General features: G+C 32.9%; 1 protein-coding gene across 1 annotated transcript in view; it reads right to left on the bottom strand.

Moving 5' to 3' along the window:
* Positions 1-21,971, bottom strand: part of LOC134691409 (uncharacterized) — a 49,585-nt gene that overhangs the window by 19,499 nt on the left and 8,115 nt on the right. The window contains exons 4-7 of the mRNA XM_063551938.1: positions 16,628-16,679; positions 8,397-8,639; positions 3,221-3,712; positions 606-712 (exon numbers count right to left, since the gene is read on the bottom strand). Of these exons, the coding sequence (XP_063408008.1) occupies positions 606-712; positions 3,221-3,712; positions 8,397-8,639; positions 16,628-16,679 (894 nt within the window). The remainder of the gene's footprint in view (positions 1-605; positions 713-3,220; positions 3,713-8,396; positions 8,640-16,627; positions 16,680-21,971) is intronic.

Raw genomic sequence — 21,971 nt, 5'->3', positions numbered from 1 at the left:
TAAAGGCAAACAAAATCATCCTTAAAGGGCAACACTCCATTAAAATCGAGTCATCTTATAATTGAAATTGAAATGGTTACAATTAATTAAGAACTACAAATATAACTGTACACGAAAAAAGATTGACCTGATCAGCCTCCTGTTATATCTAAATTATATTACTTGATCAGCCTCCTGTTATATCTAAATTATATTACTTGATCAGCCTCCTGTTATATCTAAATTATATTACTTGATCAGCCTCCTGTTATATCTAAATTATATTACTTGATCAGCCTCCTGTTATATCTAAATTATATTACTTGATCAGTCTCCTGTTATATCTAAATTATATTACTTGATCAGCCTCCTGTTATATCTAAATTATATTTCTTGATCAGCCTCCTGTTATATCTAAATTATATTACTTGATCAGCCTATCTAAATTATATTACTTGATCAGCCTCCTGTTATATCTAAATTATATTACTTGATCAGCCTCCTGTTATTTCTAAATTATATTACTTGATCAGCCTATCTAAATTATATTACTTGATCAGCCTCCTGTTATATCTAAATTATATTACTTGATCAGCCTCCTGTTATATCTAAATTATATTACTTACCACTGGTATTTGGTCTTTGTGAGTGGCAACAAATAAGATCTTCGGAATGCCTACATATACCACCTTACAATATGTTAGAATAGAGTTAACCCAATGTTGAAGGAATACTGAAATATAAAAACCAACACGAAAAAATTAAATAAAAGTTTAATGAAATTAGAAACTGGTATGTCATAATTGATAGTGATAAAAACCAAAAAAATACATTTTATTAGGGAGCAAATTGACATAATTTATTTTTGATGAAGGAAATCCATTTGAAATGAAAGACACTGACTGTCCCCTGCATAGCACATATTTCACCACGGCAAGGTCCAGTGGCAGTTTCTTAAAAAAATAACCTTTTTTTTGTTCTTTTTACTCTACAAAAAAATTAAGAAAACACAGACTTGACTGCAAATGTTAAGCTTTTTAGATATATTTATTATTTCAAATGGGCATGAATGCTTGAAAATAATTAATCGGCATTGATTTTGGAAATTATCTACGATACTACTGAGATATACTTAATATAAATTTCATAAAAATCTGGCAAGAATTGAACAGATGAGATCACTAACAATAACTGTTTTGAAAATAACTAATCGGCACTCATTTCTAGTCTATTATTAATATAATTTTGTAATATATGTCATTTATTCAGTTTTAATAATTTTTTGTATCACTAGTATTGTTTTTGTATGTAACAGCCCTATTTTTTATAATCAATGAATGATTTTTTTCATGAAAATCGGAATTCCAAGTTTCCTTTGAACAACATAAACATGAGCAACACAGATAACAAATCTATGGTAACTTTTCAATGGAACAACATAAACACGAACAACACAGTTACAAAGCTATGGTAACTATTCAATGGAACAACATAAACATGAACAACACAGATAACAAATCTATGGTAACTATTCAATGGATCAAGATAACATGAACAACACAGATACAAAGCTATGGTAACTATTCAATGGGACAACACAGATAACAAAGCTATGGTAACTATTCAATGGAACAACACAGATAACAAATCTATGGTAACTATTCAATGGGACAACATAAACATGAACAACACAGATAACAAAGCTATGGTTACTATTCAATGGGACAAGATAATATGAACAACACAGATAACAAATCTATGGTAACTATTCAATGGAACAACATAAACATGAACTACACAGATAACAAAGCTATGGTAACTATTCAATGGAACAAGATAACATGAACAACACAGATAACAAAGCTATGGTAACTATTCAATGGAACAAAATAAACATGAACAACACAGGTAACAAAGCTATTGTAACTATTCAATGGAACCATATAACATGAACAACACAGATAACAAAGCTATTGTAACTATTCAATGGGACAACATAAACATGAACAACACAGATAACAAAGCTATGGTAACTATTCAATGGAACCATATAACATGAACAACACAGATAACAAAGCTATTGTAACTATTCAATGGGACAACATAAACATGAACAACACAGATAACAAATCTATGGTAACTATTCAATGGAACAACATAAACATGATCAACACAGATCACAAAGCTATGGTAACTATTCAATGGAACAACATAAACATGAACAACACAGGTAACAAAGCTATTGTAACTATTCAATGGGACAACATAAACATGAACAACACAGATAACAAAGCTATGGTAACTATTCAATTGGACAACATAAACATGAACAACACAGATAAAGCTATGGTAACTATTCAATGGAACAACATAAACATGAACAATACAGATAACAAGTGAAACTGTGAGCTACTGCTCACTGATGATACCCCCGACGCAAGTGGATAATATTAATAGTGTAAAAGTATGCAAGTGTTCGGTAAACAGGAAGTTGGCGAGTGATGAATCTGAAAACGCATCACACGGTATAGCTGACTTATATAAATCCTGAAACCAAATTTCAGAAATCCTTGTATTGTAGTTCCTGAGAAAAATGTGACGAAAATTTCAACTTGGCTATCATGTGTAAAATCATACAAGTGTTCGGTAAACAGGAAGTTGTCAAGTGATGAATCTGAAAACGCATCACACGGTATGGCTAACATATATGAATGTTGATACCAAATTACAGAAAGGGTGGATGTGTAGTTCCTGAGAAAAATGTGACGAAAGTTTCATGAGACGGACTGACGGACTGACGGACAGACAGAGGTAAAACAGTATACCCCCCCCCCTTTTTTAAAGCGGGGGTATAACAAATCTATGGTAACTATTCAATGGAACAAAATAAACATGATCAACACAGATAACAAATCTATGGAAACTATTCAATGGAACAACATAAACATGAACAACACAGATAACAAAGCTATGGTAACTATTCAATGGGACAACATAAACATGAACAACACAGATAACAAAGCTATGATAACTAAGTTCACTTTGCAAACAATTAAATCACAGGTAAATTCCAACTGATTATTGGGTAAAGCTTTCATTGTCTTCACAATATTAAAGTAAGTATTGGCACAGTAAACTGAAAGCCTTGTTTTTACTGATGATAAAGTAGATGCTTTTTTAACATAATACACAACATAAGATGTTCAATATGAGTCTTTGTATTGTAACTAACATATAATACCTGCTGGTGTTGGTGTCATGTGCTGCCCTGGAAAACACAGAACATCTGGGACTAGTTCATGTAATCCTTTACTTCCGTCAAATACCACAAGAAACAAAGCTCTGAACGTCATGAAGGTTTGGTGTGTCGTATAATAAACATACTGTCCACCAAAGTCCCAAAAAATCAGTCTTCCAACTTTCATCTTGTAGTCTCCACTTTTAAGGACTTTTTCCATTCTCTTTCTTATTTCTTCTTTTGTCATTTTCGATTTCATGTGTGTTTTTAACTCTGGTATTCTCTTGGAGACACTGTCAGATTTTTTAGGTGACAAAGGTTTGGCTGCTAGAGGCTGTTGGGAGGGACCAGCGGTCATCACTTTACCATCACTTCTAACAAGGTTTGAATCTGGTAAATGTGGTTTCTTTGGTGTTTTTTCTTCTTTTCTTTCATCCTCTTCTACTGAAGTCATCAAAACCTTATTGTAAACAACATCTAAAGCGTCATACGTTTCTGTAAAATAATATATATCACTTGAATAGATAATATTAAAAAAAAAAATATTTTGGTTTAATAATGTGCTGCTGTTATACTGATACCATCTTTTTAAATGATCATAAAAAGACATGCTCAAGGCCAAAAGCATTGAATAATTGTTAACAAAACCGTAACATATGCCTCGACAGAATAAATAAGGTCCCTATATGTATATGTCGTACTGTCTTTTTAGCAAAGACAAAAACTACCATTTTGTCTGTTTTATTCCTGTGTTTTAACTTTAAGTAGGAAATTCAGGAACAAATTAGAAGCTAGAAGCCTCAGGTATGATTTAAGTTCAGTTTAAGAAGAAGAAATATTTAAAAAAAAGAACAGACAGAACGGCAGTAGATAAACAGACGATAAACTCCAAGTTAATAGCTAACAACCATTCTGTGCATGTCAATACATAGTCCCCTACCAGTTAAAAATTTATTGGTATTAGAACAAAATTCTAATTTGATCTATAACTTGTCATAATGTAAACTATTTAACAAATATCAAGTCAATATCTTCAAAGTGTTTTAGTGATTTTTGTAAGTCCAAGGACCATAAATCTGCACTCAATATATGACATGAAAACAAATTAAAACTTGAACTGTAACTTGTCATGATAAAACTATATACCAATTAACAAAATTTTCTAAGTTCAAGGACCATAACTCTGTACAAAATCATCTGACCCGAACAAATTAAAACTTGATCTGTAACTTGTCATGATAAAACTATATACCAATAAACAAATCAATACCTTCAAGCATGACAAAAAATAGTACGGAAAACTGATTATTTGAGTGAATTTTCTAAGTTCAAGGACCATAACTCTGTACAAAATCATCTGACCGGAACAAATTCAAACTTGAACTGTAACTTGTCATGATAAAACTATATACCAATTAACAAATCAATACCTTCAAGCATGACAAAAAATAGTACGGAAAACTGATTATTTGAGTGAATTTTCTAAGTTCAAGGACCATAGCTCTGTACAAAATCATCTGACCGGAACAAATTCAAACTTGAACTGTAACTTGTCATGATAAAACTATATGCCAATTAACAAATCAATACCTTCAAGCATGACAACAAATAGTACGGAAAACTGATTATTTGAGTGAAAGTTCAAGGACCATAACTCTGTACAAAATCATCTGACCGGAACAAATTCAAACTTGATCTGTAACTTGTCATGATAAAACTATATACCAATTAACAAATCAATACCTTCAAGCATGACAAAAAATAGTACGGAAAACTGATTATTTGAGTGAATTTTCTAAGTTCAAGGACCATAGCTCTGTACAAAATCATCTGACCGGAACAAATTCAAACTTGAACTGTAACTTGTCATGATAAAACTATATACCAATTAACAAATCAATACCTTCAAGCATGACAAAAAATAGTACGGAAAACTGATTATTTGAGTGAATTTTCTAAGTTCAAGGACCATAGCTCTGTACAAAATCATCTGACCGGAACAAATCAAACTTGAACTGTAACTTGTCATGATAAAACTATATACCAATTAACAAATCAATACCTTCAAGCATGACAAAAAATAGTACGGAAAACTGATTATTTGAGTGAATTTTCTAAGTTCAAGGACCATAGCTCTGTACAAAATCATCTGACCGGAACAAATTCAAACTTGAACTGTAACTTGTCATGATAAAACTATATACCAATTAACAAAATTTTCTAAGTTCAAGGACCATAACTCTGTACAAAATCATCTGACCGGAACAAATTAAAACTTGATCTGTAACTTGTCATGATAAAACTATATACCAATTAACAAAATTTTCTAAGTTCAAGGACCATAACTCTGTACAAAATCATCTGACCGGAACAAATTAAAACTTGATCTGTAACTTGTCATGATAAAACTATATACCAATTAACAAATCAATACCTTCAAGCATGACAAAAAATAGTACGGAAAACTGATTATTTGAGTGAATTTTCTAAGTTCAAGGACCATAGCTCTGTACAAAATCATCTGACCGGAACAAATTCAAACTTGAACTGTAACTTGTCATGATAAAACTATATACCAATTAACAAATCAATACCTTCAAGCATGACAAAAAATAGTACGGAAAACTGATTATTTGAGTGAATTTTCTAAGTTCAAGGACCATAACTCTGTACAAAATCATCTGACCAGAACAAATACAAACTTGAACTGTAACTTGTCATGATAAAACTATATACCAATTAACAAATCAATACCTTCAAGCATGACAAAAAATAGTACGGAAAACTGATTATTTGAGTGAAAGTTCAAGGACCATAACTCTGTACAAAATCATCTGACCAGAACAAATTAAAACTTGAACTGTAACTTGTCATGATAAAACTTTATACCAATTAACAAATCAATACCTTTAAGCATGACAAAAAATAGTACGGAAAACTGATTATTTGAGTGAATTTTCTAAGTTCAAGGACCATAGCTCTGTACAAAATCATCTGACCGGAACAAATTCAAACTTGAACTGTAACTTGTCATGATAAAACTATATACCAATTAACAAAATTTTCTAAGTTCAAGGACCATAACTCTGTACAAAATCATCTGACCGGAACAAATTAAAACTTGATCTGTAACTTGTCATGATAAAACTATATACCAATTAACAAAATTTTCTAAGTTCAAGGACCATAACTCTGTACAAAATCATCTGACCGGAACAAATTAAAACTTGATCTGTAACTTGTCATGATAAAACTATATACCAATTAACAAATCAATACCTTCAAGCATGACAAAAAATAGTACGGAAAACTGATTATTTGAGTGAAAGTTCAAGGACCATTACTCTGTACAAAATCATCTGACCGGAACAAATTCAAACTTGAACTGTAACTTGTCATGATAAAACTATATACCAATTATTAAATCAATATCTTTATCAATAACAAAAAAAGTGCGGAAAACTGATTATTTTACTGAATTTTGAAAGTTAAAGGACCATAACTCTGCAAAAAATCTTCAGACCAGAACAAAATTCAAACTTGATCTGTAACTTGTCATGATAAAACTATACACCAAATAGCAAATCAATATATTCAAGCATGGAGAAGATAAATGGGGAATGTGTCCATGGTACACAGATGATGCCCCTGCTTGCATATAACGTTAGAAAGGGATATAACTCAAGAACTGTAAAAGTGACGCTACCCAAATTTGTACTTGATCTGAGTTTTATGGTAAAAAGCATTGTGCATAAGTTTCATAACATTTGGTTGAGGCAAACTAAAGTTTAATTTAGAACAGAAACATATATTTCAGGAACTTTTCTAATTGTAAAAGGGTCATAACTCTAGAACGGTAAAAGTGACGCCACCAAAATTAAAACTTGATCTGTGTTTTGTGGTAATAAGCATTGTGTATATAAAGTTTCATAATATTTGGTTGAGGCAAACTAAAGTTAGAGAACGGAAACGAAAAATTCAGCAATTATTCCAAATGTAAAGGGCATAACTCTAGAACGGTAAAAGTGAGGCCACCAAAATTCAAACTTGATCTATGTTTTGTGGTAATAGGCATTCTGTATAAGTTTCATAGCATTTGGTTAAGGCCAGCTTAGTTAGAGAACAGAAATCAATTTTGGGACGTACGGACGTACAGACGGACAAGGGTAAAACTTAACGGCTGGGGCATAAAAAGTGTGGAAAACTGATTTGCGATTGACAGATGGACAGACAGAGAAACAGAGTGCAACCTGAAGTTCCCTTCGACTCCGTTTTTTTTTATCAGAAGTCAGTATAATGGCCTTGTAGGAAAAAAAATGCACAACAATATCTTAAGCCGGTTAAGGCATATAAAAATTGCCAAAAATATGACCGTTAACATGATTAAAGGACAATATTTCTGAATATCAGACTAGAATTTTGTTTAAATCATAAGAGAAACTACATTCATCAATCCCAACAAGTTAAGTTCGTATAACGTTTAATTTGTTCAATAAGCCGCAGGTTTTTTCTATGTCTTTCTCTTTTCAAGTTATAAAGATTCTGAAGCTAATAGTGAGGTGGAAGAGGTATTTAAAGTCATAAGAAACCTCAAATTAAAAAAAATAATGCATATGTTTTTTTATAACTCAATGGATAGTTTTCATTATTAAACTTATGTACATATACTTTTTTCTGAAAAGAAAATTCTTTAATTAATTCATATTTAGAAGAAGTTTACTTTATTTTTTTTGCTTTCTTCCAGGAAGCAATTGCCCCGACATATTTTCCGTATGCAAAGTGACCTCAGTGTGACCCATCTGGTAAAAATCCGGTGATCACAATACGCATGGATGTCCTTAAAATAAACTATTATCTGAATTTACATGTTAAACACGTGCTCAATTACCATGCTGTTGTCGATTGTTGACAAACAGGTGACAATCGTTAAACTTCGGCTTCAAAACTCAAACTTTAATTACCTGCCATATTTTCACAACATCACTGACCGATTGAAAAAAAAAATGACAATTATACGAAATTTACACAAAAAAAATGATAAATTCGTGCACAGAAGACTAAGTTAATGATGTTTGTAACCATTGGTTCAAGAATTGGAAGAACATTATTCTTCACCGGTCACTCGTTTCTTATGACTTTAAATATAATAGAAAAGTTTTAATGGTGTACATATTCCTACCTGGATCAATATAAATCCAGCTTCTAGTCTCTACATCAAGGCCACAGCGACCTTCCAGTAGGGAAATCCCATCGGTAGGATGTCTTCCTTCTGGGACGACATCACCAGCTAAGAGCTTGACAAGACTAGATTTTCCGACCGCGAACTGGCCTGTTACCATACAGCGCATGTCATAGGAAACATACGTTCCACTGCCAAGTAACCTGTTTAACATAGCAGACTTTGTCTGTGTGTGGATTGGATCTGTAATTATAACTTTTTCTATAAAAATATCATTAAGTCTAAGTTTAATATAGATTTGTTAACCAATTTAAAAGTTTGTTTTCAATATTTTTCATTAACAAATCATTTCAAGAGGCTGTCACAACGACAGCAAACCGGATTTATTAGCATTTATTTGTGTCCTGGCAATATCACAATAACCATTACTGATGATTGGTGAAAGTTAAAATTGTCAATATCAAATTTGACCTCTATTTTGTCATCAGTATCAACATATTAAAATTTGAAAAGCTTAGATTGAATGGTTTGTGAGTAAATGCAACAACGTGAATGGAAAGACGATTTTACGATCTTTCAAGAACCATAACTCCTGAACGGTAAAAGTCAAAATCGTCATTATTGGACTTGACCTCGATTTTGTCATCAGTATCAACATATTAAAATTTGAAAAGCTTTGGTTGAATGGTTCATGAGAAAATGCACGGACACGACTGGAAACACCATTTTTCAATCTTTCAAGAACCATAACTCCTGAACGGTAAAAGTCAAAATCGTCATTATTGAACTTGACCTCCATTTTGTCATCAGTAACAACATATTAAAATTTGGGAAGCTTTGGTAGAACAGTTCATGCGTAAATGCACAGACACGACTGGAAACACCATTTTTCAATCTTTCAAGAACCATAACTCCTGAACGGTAAAAGTCAAAATCATCATTATTGAACTTGACCTCCATTTTGTCACCAGTAACAACATATTAAAATTTGGGAAGCTTTGGTAGAACTGTTCATGCGTAAATGCACGGACACGACTGGAAACGCCATTTTTCAATCTTTCAAGAACCATAACTCCTGAACGGTAAAAGTCAAAATGACCATTATTGAACTTGACCTTCATTTAGTTGTCAGTAACAACATATTAAAATTTTATAAGCTTTGGTTGAATGGTTCTTGAGTTAATGCACGGACAACATTTGATTGCCGCCCGAACGCCCACCCTCCCACCCGCCAAGCATCCCCAATTTAATAACCGACATTTTTGTCACAAAAATCTGGTTAAAAAGTCTATGTCAAACATGAATTGATTGTTGTGTGTGTAATGTCCAGTTATCTACAAGGTCACATGAATGAATAATCATTGGTGAAAATCCAAAGTGTCTACGACATACGGTTTCTGATTTAGAGTGGCCAAATGACTTTGTTTAATTTTCAAAGGGACATAACCCAACCAAGGAGTCTTTGAATCTTTTTCAGTTTAAATAAATCAAAGTCACAGGGTGAGTTCTTGAACAAATTCCACTCATCGGTTTTGGTCTTCCTATGACAGTTAAGGCATTTATTTACTAACAAGATTTTTTGTTTGGGTTTTGGGCAGATAACTCTGGACTGACAAAATTTTGAGACTCACAGGGTGAGATCCAGACAGCTATTTGTGATAACATTATTAAGTGTGAACCTGATTGTGATGTCTTACGGTTAAGGAGGGAAATTGTGTCAAAGTTTGGCAGCAGAATAATAACAATAAGAAGAAATACAGTAAGGTATTTTCTTTTTGGAAAAGCATAGACCTTATCAATATTAACTTTTATAGTCAATTCTAATAATCAATGTTAATATATACTGGAATTATTCGGTGAAAACTCTTAAAACTAATGATAATTGACTTGTATTAACCTGACTTTGTATATCCACAATTGAATACAAAAAGTGGAGGGAACCAGGTGTCAAGTCTCAAACTTGTATGACAGTAATCACAATTGAATACAAGAAGTGGAGGGAACTATAGTGTCTGTCACAAAGAACACTCAGATTAAACCTGATACTGGCACACAAACAAACACCATTGAAGGTACATCATTTATTACATAACCGGAAACTGCATATTGTATATAAACACAGTACAAAGGGAGATAAGCAGTTTACATAAATTGTTCCAACATATAACAGAGTTATCCCTCTTTCTATACTGATATACAAATACATATATAGCAAACACTACATGAACCAGGTGTCAAGTGTGTCAAGCCTCAAACTTGTACGACAGTAATCACAATTGAATACAAGAAGTGGAGGGAACCAGGTGTCAAGTGTGTCAAGCCTCAAACTTGTATGACAGTAATCACGATTGAATACAAGAAGTGGAGGGAACCAGGTGTCAAGTGTGTCAAGCCTCAAACTTGTATGACAGTAATCACAATTGAAAACAAGAAGTGGAGGGAACCAGGTGTCAAGTGTGTCAAGCCTCACACTTCTATGACAGTAATCACAATTGAATACAAGAAGTGGATGGAACCAGGTGTCAAGTGTGTCAAGCCTCAAACTTCTATGACAGTAATCACAATTGAATACAAGAAGTAGAGGGAACCAGGTGTCAAGTGTGTCAAGCCTCAAACTTGTATGACAGTAATCACAATTGAATACAAGAAGTGGAAGGAACCAGGTGTCAAGTGTGTCAAGCTTCAAACTTGTATGACATTAATCACAATTGAATAGAAGAAGTGGAGGGAACCAGGTGTCAAGTGTGTCAAGTTTCAAAACATTAGATCCAAATGGAGCTTTCGTTAGTAGAAGCCATATTAACTGTGTATCAGTGAGAAAAATGTTAAAGCATAAAAATATAGTATATATACCAATACACATAATAAACAGCGCCTGGTGATGTTTTATAGCCTGACCATTCTGCCTCTGATGAAGGTCCTTTTTAGACCGAAACCGGTCAGGCTATAAAACATCACCAGGCGATGTTAATTATGTGTATTGGTATGTTTACTATATTTTTATGCTTTTACATTTTTCTCACTGATACACATAGTTAATTTGGCTTCTACTAACGAAAGCTCCATTTGGAGTTATGTGTTTAGAGACTTCTTATGTCAGTACACCTTTCCTATATTTTGCTGTTGATTTTTTCACTGACATAGGAGCTCTAAGCGTAAGCCTAGCGATTACCTGAAATTGATGTATATATGTTATACCTACATTACAAAATTAAGGTGTTGAAAAACTTTTTAACACTGAGGATTAATATTCGTCTACCTTTGATCTTAAAAGGAGAACTAAAGGCTTAAATGAAGCATTTTCAATAAGACACCCCCCTCCCCCTTAACCAAATTTTGTTTGGTTTAAAGGGGAGGTAATAGTTTTGACTTGATGTTTTGGCGTATCACAAGCTAAAACGTCAAGACTGCATGACTACCATGAAATACTATTATTAGACTTGATATTTAGGTGTATCATAAGCCAAAAATCAAGACTGCATGACAACCATGAATTACTGTTTCAGGACTTGATATTCAGGTGTATCATAAGCCTGAGATCAAGGCTGCACAACTACTAGGAAGTACTATTTCAAGACTTGATATTTAGGTGTATCATAAGCCAAATATCAAGATCACATGACAACCTTGACATACTATTCCAAGACTTGATATTTAGGTGTATCATAAGCCAAAGATCAAGACTAAATGATTATCATGTACTTCTTAAATTATTAAAGCACCCTTTACCCAATGCTAAAGTCCAAATATGGTTATATCATCAGGTCACATGATTACCGTATAATGTCGAAAAGTTTACGGTAACATGTAAAGAAAGTTTACTGTAACATGTACATTAGCTAAATATAGATAACTGTAACCATGGAAAATCTTGAATTTTTGGTGGCGGCCAAAGTTTTCCTAAAGCTTTTAGGTCTAAATATTGCACAAAGTCGCCGTATTTTAACAAAATGTCCACAATTGGCCTACTTTGGAGAATATTATGTACTTTTATGAAAAGAACTGATTTATTAGGCATTAAGTCTTTTGCAAATCAAATCATAACCTTTTTGGTGTTTGATGATAAAGTTGATATTTTAGGCCATTTTGTGCCATAAGTGAACTTTGTCCTTTGTTTTCCTTAAATTCCGGTTCAATACAAAATTGTACTGATGGCAAAAAAGTCATTTTTTTCATTCATTTTTTGGTACCTAAATTGGGTTGTTAGTTTTCTCGTTTGAATTGTTTTACATTTGTCATTTCGGGGCATTTTATAGCTGACTATGCAGTATGGGTTTGCTCATTGTTGAAGACTGTACAGTAACCTACAGTTGTTAATTTCTGTGTCATTTGGTATCTTGTGAAGAGTTGTCTCATTGGCAATCATACAACATATTTTTCATTGATACAAATTACTCTACAGAATTTCACATATAAATACTAAATATTATCTTGAGATTTTATTTATGGCTGTAATACGGTCAAATGAATAACCCTTATATAAATTAAAGGGGTTAAAATTACAATAAACTTAATTGAAACTCTTTTAATTCTTATCTTTAATGCCACAAATAAGAATATTTTGGTTTGCCCAAACCCTACCCAAAGGTTGAGACAGTGGGTAGGTAGGTAGGCATTTTCTTTTTTCTTTTAAAAAAAAAAGATATTGAAGTATCGGGTGTTTATTAGTCTTCATGCCTATCTGATTAAAAAAAACTTCTTCAAATCAGGACAATAAAATAATTTGAGTAGGCAGCTTTTTTTGGGAAGTAGGGTTTGGGCAAACAAACCTATTCTTTTTTTATGGCCTTAAAGGGAAACTTCGCAAAAAAATCAAAAATTGATTTATGTCCATTCTGTATAAAAATGCTCAAATTTATAAATATTAAAGTTTTATTCCGCTAGATAAGAGATCACCATCGATTTTAAATTTTGAGTATCAGTTCTCTGCCTTCCGCCATTTTGTTATGTTGTCCAAAAAAATCACGATATGTCTATAAACCACAAAGAAACAAAACTACAGTAACCGATGTAGTCTTAATTACGTGTCGATTATGTCAATCGTACGGTTGTTTTATCTGACTAACTAACTTGATACGGAAAATGTTCTTATTTTTTTAATAACCATATAGTCTGTTATTTTTAAACTGTTAATATTGGAATTAGTTAAAAAGTCAAAGTTCAAATCATAAATAAGTGTTCCGTGAAAATTGTTTTCGAAAATCTAATTAGTTCATAATTCTTTAAAGTAATATACTTTATTCAAATAAATTAGGATCTTCGCTCCACTGATCACCCGCATGGCTTAAGGTATTACTCCCAAAGGTATTGTAAGGGGTGTAAGGTGACACGTCCAGGTATTCAAGCGATTTCCTGTTGGGCTTGCAAGTTCATGCATCGTTTCACTTCTGTAGGTATTGATCAGTGTACACGGCCGATAACTTATAACTTTCCATTTTGAACTATGAGGTGCATGTATAATATACATCTCTTTCTTGCGTGTCCGAAAGTGATATAATATACTAGTCATTACTTAACTCATACTCTTGTTTATAAATAAAATTTCTGGTGTAAAGAATATTATTTATAAAAAAAAAAATGATGGAAAAAAAAAAAAAAAAAAATTGAAGATATACGAAAAAAATTTCCAAGGGTTAATTTGGGAAAATCAGAGACATATAATTGTATTATATGTCTCTGGGAAAATGTAATATTTACTCGTTGTCAATAGTAAAGGACATAGTTGGATCATTCCAGAAATGTTGATTAAAAAATGTGTGCACTTGTCGACGATTCGTTTATACGCCAGGATAGAAAGTTACGGAACTACAGCGCAATTTAAAATATATACATGTATACATTGAACATAAGAAAGAAACATACATTTTGTGCAAATTGGGGTAAAAGTTTTGTAAATAGACTAGTCCACGTATACCAACAGTATGTAATCATCCAATTCGATAGACTATTGTATACCAAAAGAAGAAGAAGAAGAGGACCAATTTGATTTAAATACAGGTCGATCTATAACTTGCTTTGGTTCATCGAAGTTATGAACATAGTAAAATCACAGATTTATATATCAATTAGATTGTTCTCGATTAAAGAAAGAAATTCGTCATCACCACAATTGTTCCGACATATGCAACTGGACTTACACTAATAATCCACGAGGGATGTGAATATTTTCTAGGAAAGCTATTGAGTATAAAAGTTTCAAATCATTTTCGGGATTTATTTTCTTTCTTGATATTCAATGACAGCAAATTTAAAGAATAAACTGCTTGTCAGATATTTGTCCGCTTTAGGGGTATTCTTGCCAGTTGAACAGACTTATAATTACATTCAAAAATAGGGAAAGATGACATTAAATTCGTTGTCTTTTGTTTTTAAACATCTTTGGTCAAATAGTTATTAAGTATTATACGTTGTGAGACGAAGACTATTTTAATAAGGACGTCCCCGATTATGATTAAATTTGGTTGACGTTTTCACACTTGAGAAAGACCTTAAATTTGCTGTCAATTTTTTAAAACTTCTCAAGTAGAAAAATATTTTTTCTTTATTCGTTCATATTATATTCCGCTTCGGTAGAGTTATCTTCAGTGAGTTCCAGTTATTAATTTATACGTGGCTAAATCTAAGTGTTCTCATTCATTTATTTGCCTAATAAAGACAAATACAAATACTTTGGTAAAGCTATTTATAATTTCTGAGTTCTCCTTTTTATTAGACATCAATCAAGGACAAAAGGTGTAAATCATTTCAATCGGACATATGATTTAAGTTTCCCGTCTTTAACCGAAAATTGTGTATTTCTTAGTAAATTAACTTATTTGAATTCAAATAAATAATAGCACCAAACATAATTAAATAATTCCACGGCGATCAATTTTTATTTGTCACCAACTTGAATATATATTTTAAATATGTGTATCGAATACTCCCTTGTCTTATAACTCATTGATCCGAATAGACAGTCACACCTCGCAAGGTGTGCCCGAGAGGCGTGGTTAAATACCGAAGTGCCAATAACAATTTACCTTTCAACAAACATCTACGATTACGTTAAAATATGATTAAAAACCAAGACTTTTAATGATTGTATTTTAAATCCCGGCATGCAAAAACCAGGAGAAAACGTCACGACCTACAGGAAGTAGTTAATATCTTTTCATTAAATATTGAATTTCTCCTTTATTACTGCACATATAGCGATAAAACTTTGTGAATATATATATTATGTCATAATGAACATATTTAAACCATAAGTAAAAAATCGTGAATTTTCCCTTTAATAAAACTTGAGAAGAAAATTTGACTAAACATTATCAATTACTACTTCTAAATGATATGCAAAGAATAACAATAGCATTTTTTTCACTTACCCCAAAATCTTATTTTGAAAATAATCATGAAGATGAAATTTCCAATTAAATTTTTACCATCAAGTTGTGTTTTAGTTTAAACCATGATTCTAAATTTAGATTTTACACTCCCACAATATTGTGAAAGGAATAGAAGAAAAGTTTTCAAATGATTTTTATAGTTTGTTCTTATGTTGTGCTGTTTCACCAGGGTTGAGCGCTCACAAACATGTTTAACCGCGTCACATTCTTTATGTGTCTGTCCCAAGTCAGTCCTATAGAAGACCATATATTTGATGTTATCCTGATTTAGAGTAATTTCTCGCAGTTTGATTGGCTGATATTGTCCCAATAAATTTCAGTACAATTATTTATTACGTCAACAGGAATTATCTCCCTTATTTATTACGTCAATTGGGATTATCTCCCTTCTACCATTGACCTAATAAAAAATTTTTTAAATGAATTGCTCCATAGTCCTAATATTTTAATTTTTCACAGTTTTAGATTAAATATCTAAAATATATTTGGTTGATGTTGTCATTATATTGAATTTAAAGATATCAATATGTAATATAGCAAAATCAGGATAAATTCGTTACACAGTGTTCAATTGTCCTAAAACGGAATTTATCGCCTCACCCGATATGAATTTTATTGACCCGATAAATTATCGTATTAGGACAATTAAACACTGTGTAACTAATAGTACTTACTATGTCATGTATTTCATCTATTGGTAAGCTGCTAACGCTACAGCTCGTTAGTTTGTTATTATCATTTACAGTGACTAATCTCATCAATACATTGCAGTTAATTGCAGGACATAGTACAACACACATGTATACTGCAATTCCTGGAGTTGGAGTATAAAATATAAATTACCTTCTCTCTCTTGTCCAGCAGTCACACCTGAAGATTTCTCTGACATGACAGACTAAAAAATGAGGAATATGCAATTTTAATATATCGTCACTCATGTCACTTGTAAAACTATTAAATCTCTAAAATATCTATCCCCCCAAAATAATATGCAATAAAAATGTGTCACATTTTATACAGTCGAACCCTGTTATGTCGAAGTCGAAGGTAATGGACCAAAGTATTCGAATTATCCGAGGTTCAACTCATCGGAGGTACTAGAGTAGATTGTGGTGTCATAAATTTGGAATGCATGAAATAAGTTATAAGATTTGTGTAAAATAGATACTTTGATCAGTGTGCCTTATAGATATGACACTTGATGATTGTGTATTCAATCTCCATGTTTTTTGGTCCTTCATCATAATTAAACACACAAGTATAGATACAAATCATGTACAAATAAAATCAATAGTCTACACCAATATTTACAAACGAATTTCCTACGTCCCAGAACTGACAACTCTGCACAAAATCAACAGACCAGAACAAACTCTGAACTTGATCTGTAACTTGTCATGGTACAACTATATACCAAATATCAAATCAATATCTTAAAGCAAAATAAAATAAAATGCTTCGCTGAGCGCAGCCTGATACGACGCGGACCCTGAACAGTTTGGTTCCATTTGGACACAATAATCAAGGTTGATACTGTCTGAATTCGGATTGTGATCAAATTGTTGACATAACATAGGTTTCTGACACAAATAAATGTGGTTAAAGATCTTAAAAATTTGAAATGGGACATTTAATTTTCCTAGAATGGTCTGATATCCAAAATCTAACAACATGGTTAGATTCAGCATATAAAAAAACACCAAAAATTTAATTTTAGTTGAAATCAAACTCTGTTTAATTTTGGACCCTTCAAACCTTAAAATGGACTAATTTAAAAACAGGTCCCAAAATACAAAATCTAAATGCACAATAAGATTTAGCATATCATACAGCCGCAATAACTCAAGTTTTTGATGAAATCAAACCAATTTTAATTTCGGACCCTTTTGACCTCAATGTAGACCAATTTAAAAATGGGGCCCAATATCCAAAATAGTAATACAAGGTTAGAACCCCAAATTATTGAAGACTTTAAATTAATCCCATTAGAATTGGTTAAAAGATTAACAAAAAATACTGTGCAATTGAAGATTTCTTGCTATTGTGCAATACTGTGCTATTTTGCAATTAATTTATCCCATTGAAATTGGTTAAAAGATTTGTCTTTATGTTCAATTGAAGATTTTCTGCTATTGCGCAATACTGTGCAATTGAAGATTTCTTGCTATTGCGCAATGCTATGCTGTTGTGCAATACTGTGTTACTGCGCAATACTGTGCAATTGAAGATTTCTTGCTATTGTGCAATACTGTGCTCTTGCGCAATTGAAGATTTCTTGCAATTGCACAATACTGTGCTATTGTGCAATACTGTGCTTTTGCTCAATACTGTGCTATTGTGCAATACTGTGCTTTTGCTCAATACTATGCTATTATGCAATACTGTGCTTTTGCTCAATACTGTGCAATTGAAGATTTCTTGCTATTGTGCAGTACTGTGCAATTAGGCAATAATGTGCTTTTGAGCAATACTGCGCTTTTGTTCTATACTGTGCTGTTGCGCAATTAAAGATTTCTTGCTATTTCCAAAATACTGTGCTTTGTACAATACTGTGCTATTGTGCAATACTGTGCAATTGAATTCTTCTTGAAACTTTTCAAAAACTTTGAAGAAAAAAATATGAACCCCCTCGCCCAAAAAAATTGGAAAAAATCCCCCCAATTTTTTTTGACACCCCTCCCCCTGTGCTATTGTGCAATACTGTGCTTTTGCTCAATACTGTGCAATTGAAGATTTCTTGCTATTGTGCAGTACTGTGCTATTAGGCAATAATGTGCAATTGAGCAATTCTGCGCTTTTGAGCAATACTGTGCTGTTGCGCAATACTGTGCAATTAAAGATTTCTTGCTATTTCCAAAATACTGTGCTTTGTACAATACTGTGCTATTGTGCAATACTGTGCAATTGAATTCTTCTTGAAACTTTTCAAAAACTTTGAAGAAAAAACAAGTAAACTGCGAGCTACTGCTCACTGATGATACCCCCGCCGCAAGTGGATAATATTAATAATGTAAAATTATGCAAGTGTCTAGCTGACTTAGATATACCCTGAAACCAAATTTCAGAAATCCTTGTATTGTAGTTCCTGAGAAAAATGTGACGAAAATGTTCAACTTGGCTATCATGTGTAAAATCGTACAAGTGTTTGGTAAACAGGAAGTTGTCTAGTGGTCAATCTGAAAACGCATTACACAGTATAGCTGACTTAGATAAACCCTGAAACCAAATTTCAGAAATCCTTGTATTGTAGTTCCTGAGAAAAATGTGACAAACATTTTCAACTTGGCTATCATGTGTAAAATCATACAAGTGTTCGGTAAACAAGAAGTTGTCAAGTGATCAATCTGAAAACGCATCACACGGTATAGCTGACTTAGATAAACCCTGAAACCAAATTTCAGAAATCCTTGTATTGTAGTTCCTGAGAAAAATGTGACGAAAGTTTCATGGGACGGTTTCAACTTGGCTATCATGTGTAAAATCATACAAGTGTTCAGTAAACAGGAAGTTGTCAAGTGGTCAATCTGAAAACCCATCACACGGTAAAGCTGACTTAGATAAACCCTGAAATCAAATTTCAGAAATCCTTGTATGTGCAATACTGTACATGTGCAATTGAAGATTTCTTGCTACTGCGCAATACTGTGCTTTTGCGCAAAACTGTGCAATCAAAGATTTCTTGCTATTGCCCAATACTGTGCTATTGTACAATACTGTGCAATTGAAGATTTCTTGTTATTGCGCAATACTGTGATATTGCTCAATACAATGCTATTGCGCAATACTGTGCTGTTGGGCAATACTGTGCTTTTTTGCAATACTGTGCAATTGAAGATTTTCTCCTTGAAAAAAATTAGACTTTAAATTAATCCCATTAAAATTGGTTAAAAGATTTGTCTTTATTTTCAATTGAAGTCTTTCCTGCTATTGCACAATACTAAGCTATTGTGCAATAATGTGTAATTAAAGATTTCTTGCTATTGCCCAAATACTGTGCTATTGTACAATACTGTGCATTTGCGCAATACTGTGATATTGCGCAATACTGTGATATTGCCCAATACTGTGCCACTGCGCAAAACTGTGCTACTGCGCAATGGAAGATTTCTTGCTATTGCGCAATACTGTGCTTTTTTGCAATACAGTGCTATTGAAGATTTCTTGCTATTGCGCAATACTTCTTGAAACTTTTCAAAAAATTTTCAAAAATTTTGAAGAAAAAAATATGAACCCCCCAAAACAATTTGAAAAAAAATTCCCCCAAACTCATTCCCAGCCTTCTCTTTGCGGTATGGAAACTTGTAGTACAATTTAATAGAAAGATCCATACACTAAAACACAAGTTATTGTCCAGAAACTACAAACATGCTTACTTTTGGCCCCTAATTCTTTAACTGTTGGTACCATAACCCCGATAATCAATCCCAACCTTTCTTTTTGTGATATTCAACCTTCTGGTAAAATTTCATAGAGACATCAATTAAACTAAATTTATTGTCAGGAAACCAAATGTGTCTTCGGACGATGACGCTGCTGACGACAACACCTACGACATCATAGCATTATATGAACGTGTGAAAATGCTGAAAACTGATTACTTTCCTTTGTTGTTTAAGTCAAAGGACCATAACTCTGTACAAAACTTCAGACTGGAACAAACTCCGAAATTGTTCTATAATTTGTCACGGTAAACCTAAAACTGTATATCAACACATCTGTAGGCATGACGACAAAAAGTGTGGAAAACTGATTACTTGCATGAATTTAAGAAGTCAAAGGACCTGCCATGTGAGGGACTTAAACTCATAACCTGAGTGTAAAAAGGCTAGCGATATATTTGTTTATCTAGTACACAGTGTTTAGTACCACTACCCGTAAGAAACCCCATTTATCCAGTAGACAGTGTTTAGTACCACTACCCGTAAGAAACCACATTTATCCAGTAGACAGTGTTTAGTACCACTACCCGTAAGAAACCCCATTTATCCAGTACACAGTGTTTAGTAACACTACTTGTAAGAAACCCCATTTATCCAGTAGACAGTGTTTAGTACCACTACCCGTAAGAAACCCCATTAATCCAGTAAAAACTGTACCATTACCCGTAAGAAACCCCATTTATCCAGTACACAGTGTTTAGTACCACTACTAGTAAGAAACCCCATTTATCCAGTACACAGTGTTTGGTACAATGTAACACTACCCGTAAGAAACCCCATTTATCCAGTAGACAGTGTACCATTACCCGTAAGAAACCCCAATTATCCAGTACACAGTGTTTAGTAACACTGCCCGTAAGAAACCCCATTTATCCAGTAGACAGTGTTTAGTACCACTACCTGTAAGAAACCCCATTTATCCAGTACAGAGTGTTAAGTATCACTACCCGTAAGAAACCCCATTAATCCAGTACAAAGTGTTTAGTATCACTACCCGTAAGAAACCCCATTTATCCAGTACACAGTGTTTAGTGAACACGTAAGAAACCCCATTTATCCAGTACACAGTGTTTAGTACCACTACCTGGAAGAAACCCCATTTATCCAGTAGACAGTGTACCATTATCTGTAAGAAACCCCAATTATCCAGTACACAGTGTTTAGTAACACTGCCCGTAAGAAACCCCATTTATCCAGTAGACAGTGTTTAGTACCACTACCCGTCAGAAACCCCATTTATCCAATACACAGTGTTTAGTACCACTGCACGTAAGAAATCCCATTTATCAAGTACACAGTGTTTAGTACCACTACCTGTAAGAAACCCCATTGATCCAGTACAAAGTGTACCGTTACCCGTAAGAAACCCCATTTATCCAGTACACAGCGTTTAGTAACACTATTTGTAACGAAATGAAAGAGTATTTAAACAAGAGGCTCTCAAGAACCTGAATCGCTCACCTTAAAAACTCTCATCAATGATTATTTTGGTTTTTCAATTTATTTAAATGTTTTTTGGATCGTCCTATTTTCTTCAAAAGCCAAAAAAAATAATCATTTTCTCCTATGTTCTATTTTAGCCATAGTAGCTATGTTTCTTGACATACAAGGAAATAAAATATAAAATTTATACTAAATACTCTGAAACTCATTTAGCCTAAGTTTTGCTGAAATTGATACAAAAGTTTCAAAGGAGAAGATTTTTTAAAGTAAGTCAACATGATGAACAAATTGCGAAAAAAGTCCTT

The sequence above is a fragment of the Mytilus trossulus genome, chromosome 11 (assembly GCF_036588685.1).
Source record: "Mytilus trossulus isolate FHL-02 chromosome 11, PNRI_Mtr1.1.1.hap1, whole genome shotgun sequence".
NCBI lineage: Eukaryota > Metazoa > Mollusca > Bivalvia > Mytilida > Mytilidae > Mytilus > Mytilus trossulus.
This window is presented reverse-complemented; position numbering and strand designations above follow the sequence as displayed.